The sequence below is a fragment of the Pezoporus wallicus genome, unplaced genomic scaffold (genome assembly GCF_028554395.1).
Source record: "Pezoporus wallicus isolate ANWC-B61680 ecotype Strahan unplaced genomic scaffold, APGP_CSIRO_Pwel_v1 contig_5261, whole genome shotgun sequence".
In the NCBI taxonomy this organism is placed as follows: Eukaryota; Metazoa; Chordata; class Aves; order Psittaciformes; family Psittacidae; genus Pezoporus; species Pezoporus wallicus.
The window spans coordinates 631404-648396 of NW_026642423.1; the positions used below are offsets into that span (position 1 = coordinate 631404).

At 41.8% G+C, this 16993-nt stretch overlaps 1 protein-coding gene across 1 annotated transcript in view; it reads left to right on the forward strand.

Moving 5' to 3' along the window:
• The first annotated feature begins 2617 nt into the window (after window positions 1-2617).
• LOC130610427 (lymphocyte antigen 75-like) overlaps window positions 2618-16993 on the forward strand; it is a 47042-nt gene continuing 32666 nt past the window's right edge. Inside the window, exons 1-11 of the mRNA XM_057430314.1 lie at window positions 2618-2891; window positions 4659-5033; window positions 6154-6327; window positions 6605-6769; window positions 7350-7460; window positions 9226-9366; window positions 11091-11279; window positions 11868-12025; window positions 14892-15002; window positions 16274-16362; window positions 16716-16888. Coding sequence (XP_057286297.1) covers window positions 2792-2891; window positions 4659-5033; window positions 6154-6327; window positions 6605-6769; window positions 7350-7460; window positions 9226-9366; window positions 11091-11279; window positions 11868-12025; window positions 14892-15002; window positions 16274-16362; window positions 16716-16888 — 1786 coding nt within the window. The 5' untranslated portion in view covers window positions 2618-2791. The remainder of the gene's footprint in view (window positions 2892-4658; window positions 5034-6153; window positions 6328-6604; window positions 6770-7349; window positions 7461-9225; window positions 9367-11090; window positions 11280-11867; window positions 12026-14891; window positions 15003-16273; window positions 16363-16715; window positions 16889-16993) is intronic.

Consider the following 16993-nt stretch of genomic DNA (forward strand, 5'->3'; position numbering starts at 1 on the left):
AAACAACAAAAAAAACAAAACGATAACAAAGCAAAAAAATAAGTATTTGTGTTCAGGCTTTTTAAAAAATGCTCTTGATATAAACCCCAGTAAAGCTACTACTTACACATGATCTTCAATAACTTCCTATTCTTTAAACTTCTGTCCTCAAAACACTGACTTCTTGCTTGGTGCATAAAACACTTGAAACCAATAGTTGTACAGGTGTGAGTCTATGTGCCCTTATCTCTCTACTGTTCAGCTGATGTCAGACAGAAGGAATGCATTTCGTGTATCATCTTCTCTTACATTAATGTGTTCAAGGCCAGGTTGTACAGAGTCTCCAGTGACATGGTCTAGTGTGAGGCGAACCTGCCCATGGCAGGGGGATTGGAACTAGATGATCTTAAGGTCCTTTCCAACCCTAACTATTCTATGATTCTATGTCACAGAGTTTAAGTGTAGGGCAGGCACATGCACACAATAACTGTAACAAAGAGGCATGCGTGCAAACAGCTATCCATCCTATCCTTGAGCATTCTTTAATTTTTGAGTCAGGGTCGGGGTCTGATCCTGTGTTATCCTGTATGGTATTTTATAAACAGATAAAAAAGGACCTCAAATTGGAAGTGCATATTGGGAAACATAGATGTTAAGATACCTTAAGAGAATCTCTATTAATATACATATTTGCTGATACATGTTCAGTAAATAGGATGCTGTTAATGTCACAGTTGGTCATGTATGGTCAGTAAATATGCACTGAACACTATTAGTTTCAAGGTTAAACTCTTCACAAGGTTAAACTCCATAGCAAAACTGGGACGGTCACTGACTACATTGAAAGCGGCACACATTCAGAAAGGTTCATGGGCATGCAGGGTTCACACGTGCTGTTCTTGCTGTGATGTTTTATTTAAAAAGAGACACGCCATCCCACCACATATTTAATTTTAGTTTCAATAGCTTGCTTTTGTATCAGGCTCACCGGTGGGGAATTTCTGCCTCCCACTCTCTGCGTGGAGACTCTGAACCTTTGCTTTTCCAGAAAACAAACTGTTTCTGGTAGCACAGCATCGATTTTGCTGCAGCCACAGACCCCTCTCTACCTGAACCTTATTTCTGATTTTTCAGATAGTCCCTGCCTCGGCAGCCAGGTGTTGGTCTGTGGTTTCCAGATGGAAGGAACATTTGCTCACTTACAGATGCCTGGTTTTGTTCATCTCTTTCTGCCCGATTCCCAGCTTGGCACACCCTCAACTCCTGCAGTCTTTGGATGTCCAGATGGGTGTATTTGAAACACATAAAACAGACTTCATGTTGCTCTTCCCATATTTTTGAAAATCTAGTATTTCTTTTTCTGAATAACTGCTCTTTCAAGTCTAATCTGAATAGATTTTCCTAGCCAACTATCTTTTTCTTTTTCTTGTGACTCTGCAAGTGCTTTCTTGCACAGGTGGGGTTCAAGCTGTACAGCCTTTAACAGGTCAGCACTGAATCCCCCAACACGCAGCTATAAACAGCTTATTTTATTTTACACAGTTTTTGTCAGTTTCCCTTATTTCGCTTTTCAGGCCAACTGGTTCTCTGTGTCTTTGTGCTTTTATTTTTGGTTTCTGTATCTTCCTGTAGGCAGCATCATAATTTTTTCAGCAATAGTAATTTCAACTGCTCCCAGTCTCAACCCCCCTCCCGCCCCCTTTCCCTGGCAGAAAAGGATCAGGCAATTGCAATTTTAGCTGCTAGCTACCATAAAACTCGAAAAAAGCATGGCAAGGCCACCTGGCCTGCTTCTGTTCCCTCGACAGCCTTGCAAAGGTCCAGTTAGCAAATTTTCAGAGGCAGGTCAGCAATGGGGAGGGAGGGATGGGAAGGGAGGAAGGGAGGGAGGAAGGGAAGAGCAGTGGTGCCTGGCCGTGGGGTCCCTGATGCTCCCCATGGTGGTGAGGGCCACGGCCCCGTGCTGTCAGCCACTCCCTGACTCAAGGGCTGCTGCGGCATGGAGGGACCCTACAGTAACACCAGATCCCTCAGTTGAACCCAGGCAGGGCAGCAGCCCCTGTCCCTACCCCACAGCCCCTGGCCGGGCTCCCAGTGCCGTCACGGCCATCACACTGAGCATGGCCAGCACATGGCCTCACAGCCTGACAGGGATGAGTATCACAGGGTAACCCTTAGAAACTGTGTTATTTGAGCAATTTTTAAGCATTTTACTTCAGTGTATGCTGTCATTAATTCTAGTTTATATTCTCTTCACCTTTTGCTTTTTCTTCACTTTTAGCACTTTCACCTTCCCTTTATTTCCCAACTTCTAAAAACTTTAGCTTTAACTTTAATTACCGAGTGATAATTAGGCCCGGTTTGCTATTTTTAGTTTCTTTTTCCTCCCCTTTTTCACCATTTATTTCCTCCTTCCTTTTTCTCTTCATTCCCTCCCTCCTATTTTAACCCCGGTCCTCATTCTGCCTTCAGTTTTCTTCATCTTTACTCATCTCCACTCGCGACTCCCCTTCCCTTTCCCGCGTCTCCCCCACCCCCAGCTGCTACCCGCTCCGGCCAGGGTGGCCGAGCCCTGCCGCTCCCTTCCCCGGTGCCCCGACCCCTCACACCCGGCCACCGCCCCGGCCCGGCCCCGCCCCACACCTCGCCTCAAACCCGGGGCCGCTCCTCTCCTGGAAACAAGTGACGCTGCCGGCGTGGGCCAATCCGGGCCGGCTACTTGCTGTCCCGGCCAGCCGGCGGCGGGCGCGACGCTCCGGCAGCTTGAGCCCGGCAGCGCGGCCGCTTCGCGCAGCCTGCGCGCTGTGCGAGGATGGCGCGGGCGGCGGGGCTTTGCCTGCCCTCCTGTGGCGTCGTCTGCCTCCTCCTCGCCTGGCTCCTCGCTTGCTGCGCCGCCCGTCGGGACCCCTCAGGTAAGGCGGGCGCCTACCCTGCGAGGGGGAAAGCGCTGCGCGGGTGCGCTTCGGCGCAAGGGGTGCGGAAGGCCCATTGCCATCCCGGCGAGCGCTTGTGAGAGAAAGGAGGCGCTGTGACGGGCCTTCCGCCCCGACGGTTCCCGGCTCCTCCGTGCCTTGCGCTGGGAGACAAAGTCTGGCTGCGTGGAAGCAATGTGCGAAACTTACGAGGAGGAGCAAGAGAGGAAGGAAAGAAAACCCCCACAGCTTCTTCCTGGGGCGTCGCGAAAGCAGCCGCTGCCCCGCCGCCTCCGGGTGCCACGTTCCCGGGTCCCGCGGTGTCGAGACAGCTCCGAGCGGTGCGGAGCGGTGGGAGGGAGGCGGGCCTTCGGCATGTTACTTCGGGAGGAGAAATAACCCGAGCTGAGGCAGGGCCCCTGCAGGACGTCAAGTGTCGTTTTCGTTCCCCGCTGTATGCGCGGAGAGAGAGGAAGGAAGCTTACTCTTTTAGAAAACAGGTGGAAAAGTTTCACCTTGAGCAAGTTCTTGCCAGCCAAAGGTCGGTGATAGCTGCTGGGAGTGAGGTTGAGAGCTTTGCTAAATAGTTGCACGTCCCATGTTTTTATGTCTTTTGACAGTAATAGGTTAGTGAAAGTTTTGTACTGTGGGGCCGTATTTATTGTGGCATTAAAATAGATTCAGGGCTGCTTTTTCTTGGTTAGCTAAACCTACTGCCACGTGTCCAAGGTGTTCTTACACTGGTAGGGGCATCAGCTTGTATCAGTAAAGTGATCCATATATTTTAAAAATTGTATACTGTGCTTTATAAAATTTTATTGCTTTCTCTTTTTAATGACAATCTGCATCACAACTGAAAATAAAACCAGGGTTCCTCAATCATTTTAAAAATCTCTGTGTGGCATCTTTGGTGAGGTGTTCATTTTAAAACTCCCAAAAGCAACGCCAGTTATTTTAGTAATACTGCAGCTGCACCCACAAACTGGATCACATATGAGCCTGTCATGCTGTGTATTGTATATAATGCACAGTTAAAAAAAAACAGTGCTTACTAAGTGAAAATCATTATTATAGTGTGTAACAGCCGGTAACATGCAGATAGGTATGAAGACAAGATTCTTTACCCAGTAAACTTGCAGATTTATCAGGGGTTGATCACTGAATCATAGAATCAGAATAGTTAGGGTTGGAAAGGACCTTAAGATCATCTAGGTCCAATCCCCCTGCCATGGGCAGGTTCGCCTCACACTAGACCATGTCACCAAAGACTCTGTCCAACCTGGGCTTGAACACCGCCAGTGATGGAGCATTCAAAACTTCCTTGGGCAGCCCACCCTTACAGTAAAGAACTTCTTCCTTATATCCAGTCTAAACTTCCCCTGTTTAAGTTTTAACCCGTTACCCCTTGTCCTATCACTACAGTCTCTAATGAAGAGTCCCTCCTCAGCATCCTTATAGGCCCCCTTCAGATACTGGAAGGCTGCTATGAGGTATCTAATCAGTAAGTGTTAAAGGAGGAATTCTCATTGATAGGATTGGACTTAGAAAATAGCCTCATTTTATCTCCCCTCTTTTTATAATGACTTTGAAAGAGTAAAGAATACTCACAGAAGAGTAGGAAAATGTGGCTTATACAAAAGAGATAGTGTAATGTACAAACAGCTGTACTTTTCTGGTAGCATGTCTCAATGTGATTACACTTTTAAAAATTAACTTCTGTGAAAGTGATACTGAATGATATGTGGATATTTGTTTGGTTTTATGCAGGCAGTGCTGCTTTTACCATTCGCCATGACACACTGAACAAGTGCATACATGTTAAAAACTCACGGATAGTGATAGATGACTGCAAGGAGACAAGTGAAGCTTTATGGAAATGGGTATCCCAGAATCGCCTCTTTCATCTGGGGTCCAAGCAGTGCCTGGGACTTGATATATTCACTACATCACTGTCTCGCCTGAAAATGGTTGATTGTAACTCAGAACTAATGCTGTGGTGGCGATGTGCAGACGCTTCCATCCTTGGTGCATCTCAGTACAAAGTGACTGTTAAGAGTACCTATGTAACTGCAAGCATAAATGCAACAGACCAGTGGCGAAGCAACAATTCCTCTGATGTTATATGTCAGTATCCTTACCATGGTAAGTTTGCACAGGGGTTTGGAGGACTTTTCCTTTTGCTTTTCCTTTACCTTTTCCTTTTTTCTTCTTCCTTTTTCCTTTTCTTCTTTGTCTTCTTTTTCTTTTTTGTTTCTTTTCCTCTTTCTCTTTCTCTTTTTTCCTTCTTTTTCTATTTCTTTTTTCTTTCCTTTTCCTTTTTTCTTTTTTTGTTTAGAGCTTTTTACTGTATGTCTATGGCAGTAGATTCTTAAAATTCATCCTATGAAAAGACCAATCAGAAAAGCAATAGAAAGTTTTGGTGTAGAGAGATACTGATATTCAAGTACGAAACTTGAACTGTTTTTAATGAAAAATAAATATGCACAACTGAAGAAGTTGTGTTATCAAGTGGCTTTTTTTCAGTTTAAATCCCCCTCCCATATTTTAGTGAGAGCTTATTTATGAAATATCAACCACCTTTGATCAGAACTGATGCTGCCCTCTTCACAGCAGTGTGAATTTCACTGTTAGTGGTATTTGAGGTCATTTTCTTTGCTGGTAGGCTGTACAATCAAATTCAGTGCATGCTGCAAGCTTGCATCCTTTTGGACTGTCAGGAACTATCCATTTGCTTTGTTCTGGTAGTCTGTTCACTTGCCATGGAAGCCAGTCTTATCTGAAATCTCATGCTTGCTGGAAGAAGTGGTGAAAACTTGCTTTACGTTAAGAGCAGAATTTTCTTTGTATGTGAATTGTTCAAAGAGGTCCCTCTGAAGAGCCTAGCAGACTCCAGTTTGAAACATTTGTGTTTGAAATGTGAACGTGTCGATTCTTAGAGCCTTGCTCTGTAGTGCTTGGTGCAAACCACCTGGCTTTCAACAGACCAATGTATTTATCCCTAACTTACCAGGAAAGGGGAAACAAGTTTCTGCTGTGTTATCCCCACTCAGAAGAAAAAGTACAGAAAAATATTTTCCTCTCATTTCTTTCTGTTCTGGCATTGCTGTATGTTACCTGTAACAAGGTACAGTGTTTTAAGACCATGAGTGTGATTTGCATGCTTTTAACTTAACTATGTCTGGACATGCATTAATACTGATTTGCTGTCCTTTCCTCCCCTAGACAACTACTTCTTTAATTTTATTTTATTTTTTTCCTGCAGAGGTTTATACCAAAGATGGGAACTCCTATGGAAAACCCTGTCAGTTCCCCTTTCTGTATAATAAAATGTGGCATCATGACTGCATTCAAGATGAAACACATATGGGTGGAAAATGGTGTGCCACATCTGAAGATTATACTCGTGATGGAAAATGGGGAATCTGCTTACAACCAGGCATGTTGGGTTTCTAAACAAACAACCTAAAAGTGTTCTGTGACTTCATGTATGTATGGCTTCACCTTGGTGTAGCAAGCTGCTGTTAAGCTGGGTAAAAGCAGGTCCCTTTTCTGTTGCAGCATTGACAGGACAGTCACTGCATGCTTACTCTGTAATATATCTGATTAGCAATATAAAAATTGATAGACCTTCAGTATTACATTTTTTCTTTTGCAGCTTTCATGATGTGTCAGTATAGTTGTAGTTACAAGTACTTTCTACTTCCTTTAAACAGAAGATGGTTGTCATGATATCTGGAAACATGATCCAGGGTCTGAAAGTTGCTACCAGTTTAATACACAGTCTGCTCTTTCTTGGAAGGAAGCTTATATTTCATGTCAAAGGCAAGGGGGAGATTTGCTTAGCATCCAAGATGGATCTGAATTAAGTTACATACAAGGTAGGTGTAATTATTCACGTACTAATATCAGGAAATCTTGACAAGTTAACATAAAGTGTAGACAGCATTTTAGTTTCTCTCTTAAAATTCAGGGTTAAAACTTGATTGTACTTAAAATGCATTGGTGCTTTCATTTGTCTGGCAACAATAAGCTGCTAATCTCACTTTAGAGGCTTCTAAAAAAATTGTCTGCGTGATTTCATTAGTCATTAGCTGTTGTTTATATTTATAATGAGGAACATCCCCAGAATCTCAGATATGGTCCAGAATGGCAGTTCATGTTTTAGCAGTGTGTTACCTACTTGTTGCTATGAAATGATCTTCACTGATGTCCAATCTTGGAGGAACTGTCAGTGTGCCTTTGGGAATATAAAACCAAAGGACAAACATCTGAATGCATTGGAACTTGTGTGGGTGAATTTCTCTTCAGTTCAAGAAAGTTTGTATGCCTGATTATAGTAGCAATCTTTCTTTCCTCAAATGCATATCCTTTCAGATCATATTTTTAATTTAAAGGAGACCAATTAAAGAGAACATTTTATGCTAACTGTTTTCTTAAAAAAAACCCAAAACTCTCCAGCTAAGGATGACATTGCTGAGATCTTTTGGATTGGCTTAAATCAACTGGATGTTTCTGGAGGTTGGCAATGGTCAGATCACAAACCTTTGAATTTTCTCAACTGGCATCCAGGTAATGATTCCGGTGGTATTAACAGTATCCACAACATTAACATTAATAATTTGTTTTGTTGTCCCCCCCACCTTTTTTCTTTTTTTTTCTTTCTAACACCCCTCTCTACTGGGCTTCTTCAGAGCAATCATTGTTATCATATTTCTGTTAGAAGTTGTGAAGCATCTTTTCTCCTTAGAGAATGAATCTTTCTGTACTTATTCTGTATTTATGGATGGTTAGGTTAATAAATCAGTAAAAACCAAAAACTTAAAATAGTATCTTTGAGGTTTATTTTACTGAGGTATCTACAGCTTCCTTAGCTTCTAAATTTCTCCTCCCACTGACAGAATGGCAAAATTGAATTGACTTCCCACAAATATTACAATTACTGGCATCTGTGTGAGGACTGACATTACTTAGAAGACTGACTTGTGTTTTAAAACTTCAAGGTTGCTTAAATTTGTATTGAGGTGAAAATGAAAGAAGGTTAAAAAAACCTTTTTTTAATTTCTCCCAAGTTCCTAGTAGAATTGGTGAGACTCTTGTTTGTCTCGAATTTTCAGTGTGTATTTGTAATATTCTCACAAATACAACCTGGATAAGTATAAATGAGAATCCTGGAGGAATAATAATCAGGAATACTGAAGCTAATATTGTTCCATCTTTCAAGCTGAATTTGACCTTTCTAAACTGAAATCCTATTTTTCTATGAGATCAGTTTCTAGAATAGTGCTGCAACGTTAATTCTGTGAAAAAATAAGAAGTGGTTTCTCTTCCTTCTTTGAAAGCTTTACTAGGAAATTTCTATGAGATTTTTCAAAGGTAGTCTGGGTTTTGAAAAGGTTAAGGACTTTTCTGGACTTGTACTGCTGGCTGCATCTTCTTCTGAAACTGTGATGACACTTTAGGACTGTAATGCAGAGCTGGAGACTGAGTTACAATGGTATACAATGGTATAATTTAATCTTCAGTCATGGCAGACACACTAATGTCTACCCTCCTTGTGAAAAATACTTACTGGTATCTAACAGGAATTTTGCTAGCTGCAATTTGTACCTATTACTTGGTGTTCTTTCACTGTACACCTCTGAAAGGAGGCTGGCCCTGACTCTGTTGTACTCTCCCATGAACAACTAAGATTCACTCTAGCCTTTTGTATGACACTGAGCAAACCCGGTGCAGGGGAAAGTGGGGTACTCTGCATAGGACACAGCTCAGGTTTGCACTGGGGCTCAAAAGGAAGAGAAATCAAAAAAGTTCCATTGCAGTGGGACTCAAAGAGAAGCTGAGGACTGTAAAAAAGGGTTCTTCTCCCTGATATTTTTAATTTGTGGCTTTTTCTCAAGTTAAGGTAGGAGTTGGGTTTAGCACTGAGAGAGAGTGCAGAGCTGTGTTTGTAATGGGGTGGGAAAGGGGTTGCCAAAGGAAACTGAGGGCAGCACAAAGGGTTCTCCCCTGAGATATTTCTAGTCTGGGAAAGTGCTCAGCCAAGGGTTTGTTTTATTGTAAATAGAACATTCCTCCTGGTTCTATGATTAAACACTAGAAAAGAAGTCCAGATTCCTTGATTGTGAAACTCTCTTACAAAAAACTTTCTATGGGACCTACGGTAGGACAGGTGCCTCCATTCAAAGCAAGTTATGTTCTTCAAATACAAGGGCCTGTACTATGCAAAATATGTTGTTATTGTATCGAAAAGTAGTAGAAAAAAAAAGCAGCAGTCACTACTACCTTACTGTTTGATAACTTGTACTCTTCTCTTTTTATTTGTTCCTGTCCATAGATATGCAGAGTTTGTCCCCGCTGGATGGGACTAGTTGTGTGGTGATGAATGCTGCCTCAGGTCAGTGGCAAAGTTACCACTGTGGGACTCCACTTCCGTATATTTGCAAGAAGTCACTCAATGAAGTTCCAAGCCTCCCAGGTAGGACAACTTGCATTTTTGTTTTTGTATGTTAATATGAGTGTAATGTTCACTTATGGAGTTTTTTTTTTTTAATATTTGTTTTCCTAGTTTATGCCTTTTGTTTGTTTGTTTTTTGTTTTTCCATCCCCAAGACTTCTGAGGCATCTCTGCCGAAACACTTTCACAAGAGATTTGGATTTTTACCAGAGCAGAAGCAAACTGTACCTTCAGTGTCAAGATGATGCATCACGAACAGATTTCACTTTCTGCACCTTTTTCATTCACACATAAAGCATTTCCCAGGAGCGTGCTGCCCTTTTCATCACATTCTCCTGCATGGCTTGTGCCTTCTTTTGCATGCGGCTGAAAGTCTAAAACTGGCAGTAGCACCTAGAATCTTCATCTCATTCTTGGTGTGTGTTGACATAAAATGGGACCTACCTGAGGCTTGGATCAAAATCTGTTGAATTCAAATAGAAGTAGTTAAGTGATCTTTACTGTCCTTTGAACCAGGCCCAGAACTGAACTGGGAATCAGAGTGAAAGAGTTGGTGGCATGCCCAGTGTGTAATCTTTACTGTATCCGTAACAGCTTTTACAAGAATACTTATTCTCTCCTCCCTATACGCACACACAGAGTCTTTCAGTATTTACAGTGTAGCTGTGACATATAACTGCTTCCATGCTTTTGGACATTTGCCTACACCTGGATGTCCAATCCTTCCCATATCCATGGCCTGTTCTTCCATGTACATTTTGGCCTTTCTGAGTTTCCAGGGCTCACGCTTGTGGGGCTCTCGTGAGAAAATTTTTACTGGAAGGTGATTGTCCTTGGATGAGGGGGAGGACTAGAGAATAAGAGGGATGAAGCTGTGTTGTGGAGGTGGAAAGTGTCATTGAGTGTCTCTGGCTAAGGCATGTTCTTTCCAGCTCCCTCAGGAGAAGACAGTAAGTAGTTTAAATTTAACTAAACTGGTTGAAGTTTTTAAATGATCCCTTGAAAACTAGTTGTCAATTAACCATCCTTATCTGTTCTCTATCTCCTCAGTGGCGTATGTTTAATTGTTACAAGTATTTATTCAGTGTTTTATTAATTAAAGAACAAAATTCTTGTGGTCAGAGTATTTTATAGTGTGTTTTAAACCAGAAAACCTGTTAATATATCCTTTTTTCAGCATGCATTAGAAACAGCTTGAATTCTTGAATATCTTAGCTTTCAGAAGAAAAAATATTTAAAACTAAGCATTTGTTTAATTGTGAACTATTCAAAATAGGTCTTACACATAGTACTGCATATAAATAATAATCCCCTATTAATGTGCAAACAAATAAACAGTACAAAACAGGATTTTTTTTTTTTGAAGCTGCTGTACTGCAGTGAAGTAACTTGATTTGCCTTTAACTGCTTTTGAAATCTTGCTTACAATTCTGAACATTTTGCTTGTACTAAGACCAGCTTAATGTAATGCATTCCAGCTTTTTACTTTTCACTCTCCTTCTGCCTACTGCATGGCCCCAAAATATTATGAATCCCCATAATGCTGCTCAGTCATTTCTATCTGCTTGACTAAACTGTGACCCTTTCTTAAAACATAAGCCCTGAAGAGGTGTGAACACGTTCTGTGTGCTGCATTCTGGCTGTTTTCAAGGTGCTTCCTGATTTCAAACATGAAGAAAATGCCAACCTGTTGCACTAGCCAATGTAAGACAAAAGCCTCTGGTTCTCTTTCTCCTCACTGTTAGAGTTTTGGAGACACTTGGATACTCGCTGTGATTCAGGCTGGCTTCCCCACAATGGTTTTTGCTACATGGTGATAAACAGCGAGGCATCTTGGAGTACAGCAGATGAATTGTGCAAGACGAATAAGAGTAATCTCATCAGCATACACTCATTAGCAGATGTTGAACTGGTTGTTACAAAGCTTCATAATGGTGAGTTGGAATACTTTTAAAGGTCAAGCAGCAAGTGCTGCACACCATAAATTACAGACCACTTTTCATGTTCTAACTGATGTTTGTCATAACCTCTAGCTTTTAAATGAAGATGCTGATGCTGGGCTTGTACCCAGGCCAATACTGAGTGGTATTGTTCAGGTCCAGGCCTTCTGTGTTTTGTTTGATCTATTTCAATTCATTTATTTATTTACAGGGCTAACCTACTTCTAGTTACTTAATACCTGGAATTTAATTTTCTCATGGTCGTATGTTTTCATCTGCACGCTTAAACTTTAAGTTGGTTGAGCTTTTTTTTCATTGTGTATTCATTATTTCTGTTGGTTTTTTTTAAATTCCTGTTTGCTACCTTCTCTGTGAAACTTACTTGTATTTATGAATGTAAGTTAAGAAACAAGAATATACATTGTACTTGTCTCAAATCCCTTTTCTCACTGCAAGGAAAAGATTGGCATTTATGGTGTGCAGTATAGTGATAAAACCATAATGTTGCTGATTTCACATTCCTTTCCAATTAATTTGAACATAATTTTAAAACCACAGTGTTGTCCTAATTCTAAATTACAGATGCTAAAGAAGAAATGTGGATGGGTCTCAGGAATGAAGACGTACCAACCTTGTTCAAGTGGTCAGATCATTCAGCTGTGGTTTTTACATACTGGGATCAGAATGAACCAAAAGTTCCTTTTAACAGCACTCCTAACTGTGTATCATATTCAGGCGAGGTAGGAATACAGTGTTGATTTTTTTTTTGTTTTTTTCCATCATAGTAGATTTAATATTGATGTGTGTGAAAGAGGGGAGTAAAGCAGATAACTAATTTCATTTTTGGAATAATCTTTAAAATACAGATGATACTATTTGATAAGGAGATTTCATAAAATAATCTGGGTTGGTGCACTTGGTAACTGTGTATTGCAACAAATGGAAGAAATTGCTCACAGGTCTGAGACTGTTGGCCACCCTGTTATCCTTGTCACTCTGCATTTTGTGTTTCCATATTCTTGCATGTCTGTGGTGGAGAGCTAGGAAGGAGGCAAGCCAAACTATCAAAAGGAAAACCTGGCTTCAGTCATATCCAGGACCAATTTGGGCCATCCTATCGGAGGATGAGTAGTGAATTACTTAAGTAAGAGAAGACTGGGCAAATACGATACAGAAGAAGCAAGGGGAGGATGGAGGAAAGAGGACAAAAAAGTTGAGTGGAAAGAGAAGCAGGCTGTATCCCATCTCCCAGATTGAGTAGAAAACTGAGGCAAGCATCTGCCTGCTGTCAGGCTGGCAGTGGAACTCACATGCCAAGTAACTCTGAGGTGCCTTCTCAGCACTTCCACAGTAAGCTGAGCACAGTTCTGTACCCATTCTCTTCCTGATCTGAGGGAGTTGGCACCACTGTGGCCTTCTCTTCCTTTTTCAGATATGGTCCAGAATCCTCCCATCTCTACATTTGTCAGCTTCCTCTCTTCCTTCCAAACATGAAATGTGATGCTCCAGGGCAGCCTTGGATGCAGCAATCACAAGATGGAAGAATTTGAGATCCTCAGGATAGTGAGAAGAGCGTGCAGCAAGCTCACTGTCCTGGACTTGAAAAGAGCAGACTTTGGCCTCTTCAGGAACCTGCTTAGTAAGGTTCCATGGGATATAACCCTAGAGGGCAGGGGGGCCCAAGACTCTTGTTTGATATTCAAGGTTCACTTGCTACAAGCTTAGGAGTGTTGCATCCCAACTAGAAGGAAGTGCAGCAGGAGGGCCAGGAGACCTCCTTGGATGGATAAGGAGCTGCTGAGGAAAATTTGAAGGAAATAAGAGGTTTATAAAAGGTGGAAGCAAGGGCAGGCGGCATGGGAAGAACACAGGGATGTTGTCTGGGAAGCTAGGGACCAGTTTAGGAAAACTAAGGCCCAGTTAGAATTAAACTTGTCTAGGGATGTTAAGGATAACAGGAAGGGATTCTACAGGTACGTAGCAAATAAACAACAGACTAGGGACAATGCAGGCCCCCTCAGGAAGCTCTCGGGAGAACTGGCTACCCTGGATTTGGAGAAGGCTGAGGTTTTGAATGACTTCTCTGCCTCGGTCTTCACTGGCAAAGGCTCTGAACACAACATCCAGGTCTTGGAAGGCAGGCAAAGGGACAGTGAGAATGAAGACCCTAAGCCCACTGTAGGAGAGGATCTGGTTTGAGACCATCTTAAAAATCTGAACGTGCACAAGTCCATGGGTCCTGATGAAATCCATCCGTGAGTCCTGAAGGAGCTGGTGAATGAAGTTGCTAAGCCACTGTCCATCATGTTTGAGAAATGGCAGTCAGGTGAAGTTCCCGATGACTGGAAAAAGGGAAATATAACCCCCATTTTCAAGAAGGGGAAAATGGATGATGCGGGGAATTACAGACCAGTCAGTCTCACCTCTGTGCCTGGCAAAATCTTGGAGCAGATTCTCCTGGAGAACAATTCTCCAGTAATGAGTGGTGTCCCTCAGGGATCGGTGTTGGGATCGGTCTTGTTCAACATCTTTGTCGCTGACATGGACAGTGGGATTGAGTGCGCCCTCAGCAAGTTTGCTGCTGACACCAAGCTGTGTGGTTCGGTTGATATGCTGGAGGGAAGGAATGCCATCCAGAGGGACCTGGACACGCTTGTGAGGTGGGCTGATGCCAACCTCATGAAGTTTAACCATAACAAGTGCAAGGTCCTACACCTGGGTTGGAGCAATCCCAGGCACATCTACAGGTTGGGCAGAGAAGAGATTCAGAGCAGCCCTGCGGAGAAGGACTTGGGGGTGCTGGTCAATAAGAAACTGAACATGAGCTGGCACTGTGCACTTGCAGCCCAGAAAGCCAACCGTATCCTGGGCTGCATCAAAAGGAACGTGACCAGCAGGTCGAAGGAGGTGATCCTGCCCCTCTACTCTGCTCTTGTGAGACCTCACCTGGAGTATTGTGTGCAGGTCTGGTGTCCTCAACACAAAAAGGACATGGAAGTGTTGGAACAAGTCCAGAGGAGGGCCATGAGGATGATCAGGGGACTGGAGCACCTCCTGTATGAAGATAAGCTGAGGAAGTTGGGGCTGTTCATCCTGGAGAAGAGAAGGCTGCGTGGAGACCTCATAGCAGCCTTCCAGTATCTGAAGGGGGGCTTATAAGGATGCTGGGGAGGGACTCTTCATTAGGGACTGTAGTGATAGGACAAGGGGTAACGGGTTAAAACTTAAACAGGGCAAGTTTAGATTGGATATAAGGAGGAAGTTCTTTACTGTAAGAGTGGTGAGGCACTGGAATAGGTTGCCCAGGGAGGTTGTGAATGCTCCATCCCTGGCAGTGTTCAAGATCAGGTTGGACGAAGCCTTGGGTGATACGGGTTTGTGTGAGGTGTCCCTGCCCATAGCAGGGGGTTTGGAACTTGATGATCTTAAGGTCCTTTCCAACCCTAACTATTCTTGATTCTGATTCTATATAATCCAGGGCATCCCACCCCAAGTATTTTTACTAGAGGCATTTTGACTTTCACTGTGTGAAAACTCAGCCCTGCACTATAGAAATCGACATACTTTAGAATTTTAATGCTTTTTTTTTTTCTTTCCCTCTCACAGCTGGGACAGTGGAGAGTCAAATCCTGTGAAGAAAAATTGAAATATGTTTGCAAGAAAAAAGGAGAGATTTTGAATGAAACAAAATCAGATGAAAGTTGTTCATTAGAAGAGGTAATAGGAGTCTGTATCTTTATTTACTTTCACTTGATTCAGAAACCTGCTTAAAAACACTTACTTGCTGCTCTTCCCATTTCCTTCTTGCCTGTACAATAAAATCTGTGGAACATTTTCATTTCATGAGAAAGGATGAAAAAAGGTGAAAGAATTATATAATATGAGTCAAATTTCAGATTTCCCTAAGCAGGTTCTGGATGTGTTACCAGTCTTTTCATTGATGAGCTTGTACTAAGGATGTGTGTTCTCTTAATTTGTTTGAAAAAATATAATGATTGCTTTTACTAGGTATATTATTGCTAGCGGCATTTGTTCCTGTGGTTTTTGCTTTACATATGTTTTAAAATTTAGAATAAGCACTTTGCAACATAAGGGTATGCAGAGATTGATAATTGAGATTAGGTTTCTGTTACAGTTGGCTTTCATTTTTGTTCTTTGACTTGAATAAAGGCGGGGAGGTGGCTGTTGTGCGTTTTTTGGGGGGGCTGGTTTTTGTTGTTTGTTTGTTAACATGTTAACAGCATAAATAAAGCTTGAAAAGAAGTCTTTTCTGTTTTGAAAAATCTTGGGATGGTATTAGTAGTTATGTCAGAGTTCTTTGGTTCAGTTTTGTGTGGCATATTGCCTGCAACAGGAAAGATGCTTACTCCTTATCTTTCTGCACAACCTTGGGGTATTTGTACTCTGTCTCTTCAGAGGGTGACAGCATGCAAAGTTACAGCTTTCTGTGCTGTTCAGACACCAGTGGCATTGGTAAGCTAGCAAAGAGGTAATGCATTAATGTTCCTTAGAATTTCAGTGTAAATACGGGGGAAAATATTTGAATAATAGAGAAATTTTTTAAGTTCACACATTTTCAATATAAAATGTTTTTTGCAGAAGTAAAGAAACATTAGTAATTCCCTTGTATTATTCCTCTGTTTGAATCCTGGTGTTGATAGAACAGCATGAAAACTCCTATTGTTTTGAATGGCACTAGGCTGTCACCCTTGTGTTTTCTCTCTCTAAAATGCGTGTAGCAGTCAGAAGACTCTGCACTGTCAAGGCAAAACAGTGGTATATTTTATTCTTGTGGTTGCATTATTTCTTAGAACTGTGAATCTGAGAGTTGGTGGTACAGGACCTTGTATGTGATGCACTACATTTCTTCCTTGTATAGCTGTGTCAGCTTGGGGTACCAACCAGTGTTAGCAATTATTTATTTTCACTTGTTGATAATACCTAAATAAGGTTGTAATGTATAAAGGTGTTTGTTGTTCTCTAACCAGGGATGGGAGAGACATGGAAACTACTGTTACAAGATCTATAAAACAGAAGTTTCATTTGGAGTACAGTGCAATCTTACAGTGATGAACAGGTAAAGCACATCTCTGTAATTTATGGGCATGTTTTACAGTATGATCCTGGAGATACAGTCAGAGATTAAAACCTCTGTATGCCAACTAGTGGTTTATGAAGAAAAAACAGAGATACAGTTGCTTTTTCACATAACTAGCAAACTGTTTTCCATGGTGTGACAATGGTAAACCTACAGTGTAAAACCTTCTTGGAAGTATGTGAATTCCCAGCCTGCTGACACTGTGCTGAATACTGGACTGCCTGGACCACCACTGGAAGTAACTCATGTAATAATATGCCCGATTTTCAAACTGTCTCAGTAGTTTTAAGTATCTTGCAAATATTGACTCAAAGTAATCTGTGAATTTTCAGATTTGAACAAGAATTTATAAACAGTCTAATTAGAAAACACACCAAAGTTGAAGAAAAATACTTCTGGACTGGTTTGCAGGATATTGGCCAATCAGGAATATATTCCTGGGGTACAGTGGATGGGGAAAAAGCCAAAGCTGTGACGTATACTAACTGGAATTCCTTGCAACCAGGTAAATTTAACAATGAAAAAACCACAACATAAAAAGACTATTATCTTACATTGCGCAAGCATTGGAGTACCATGTTACGGAACTCTAAGCATGAAATAAAATTGT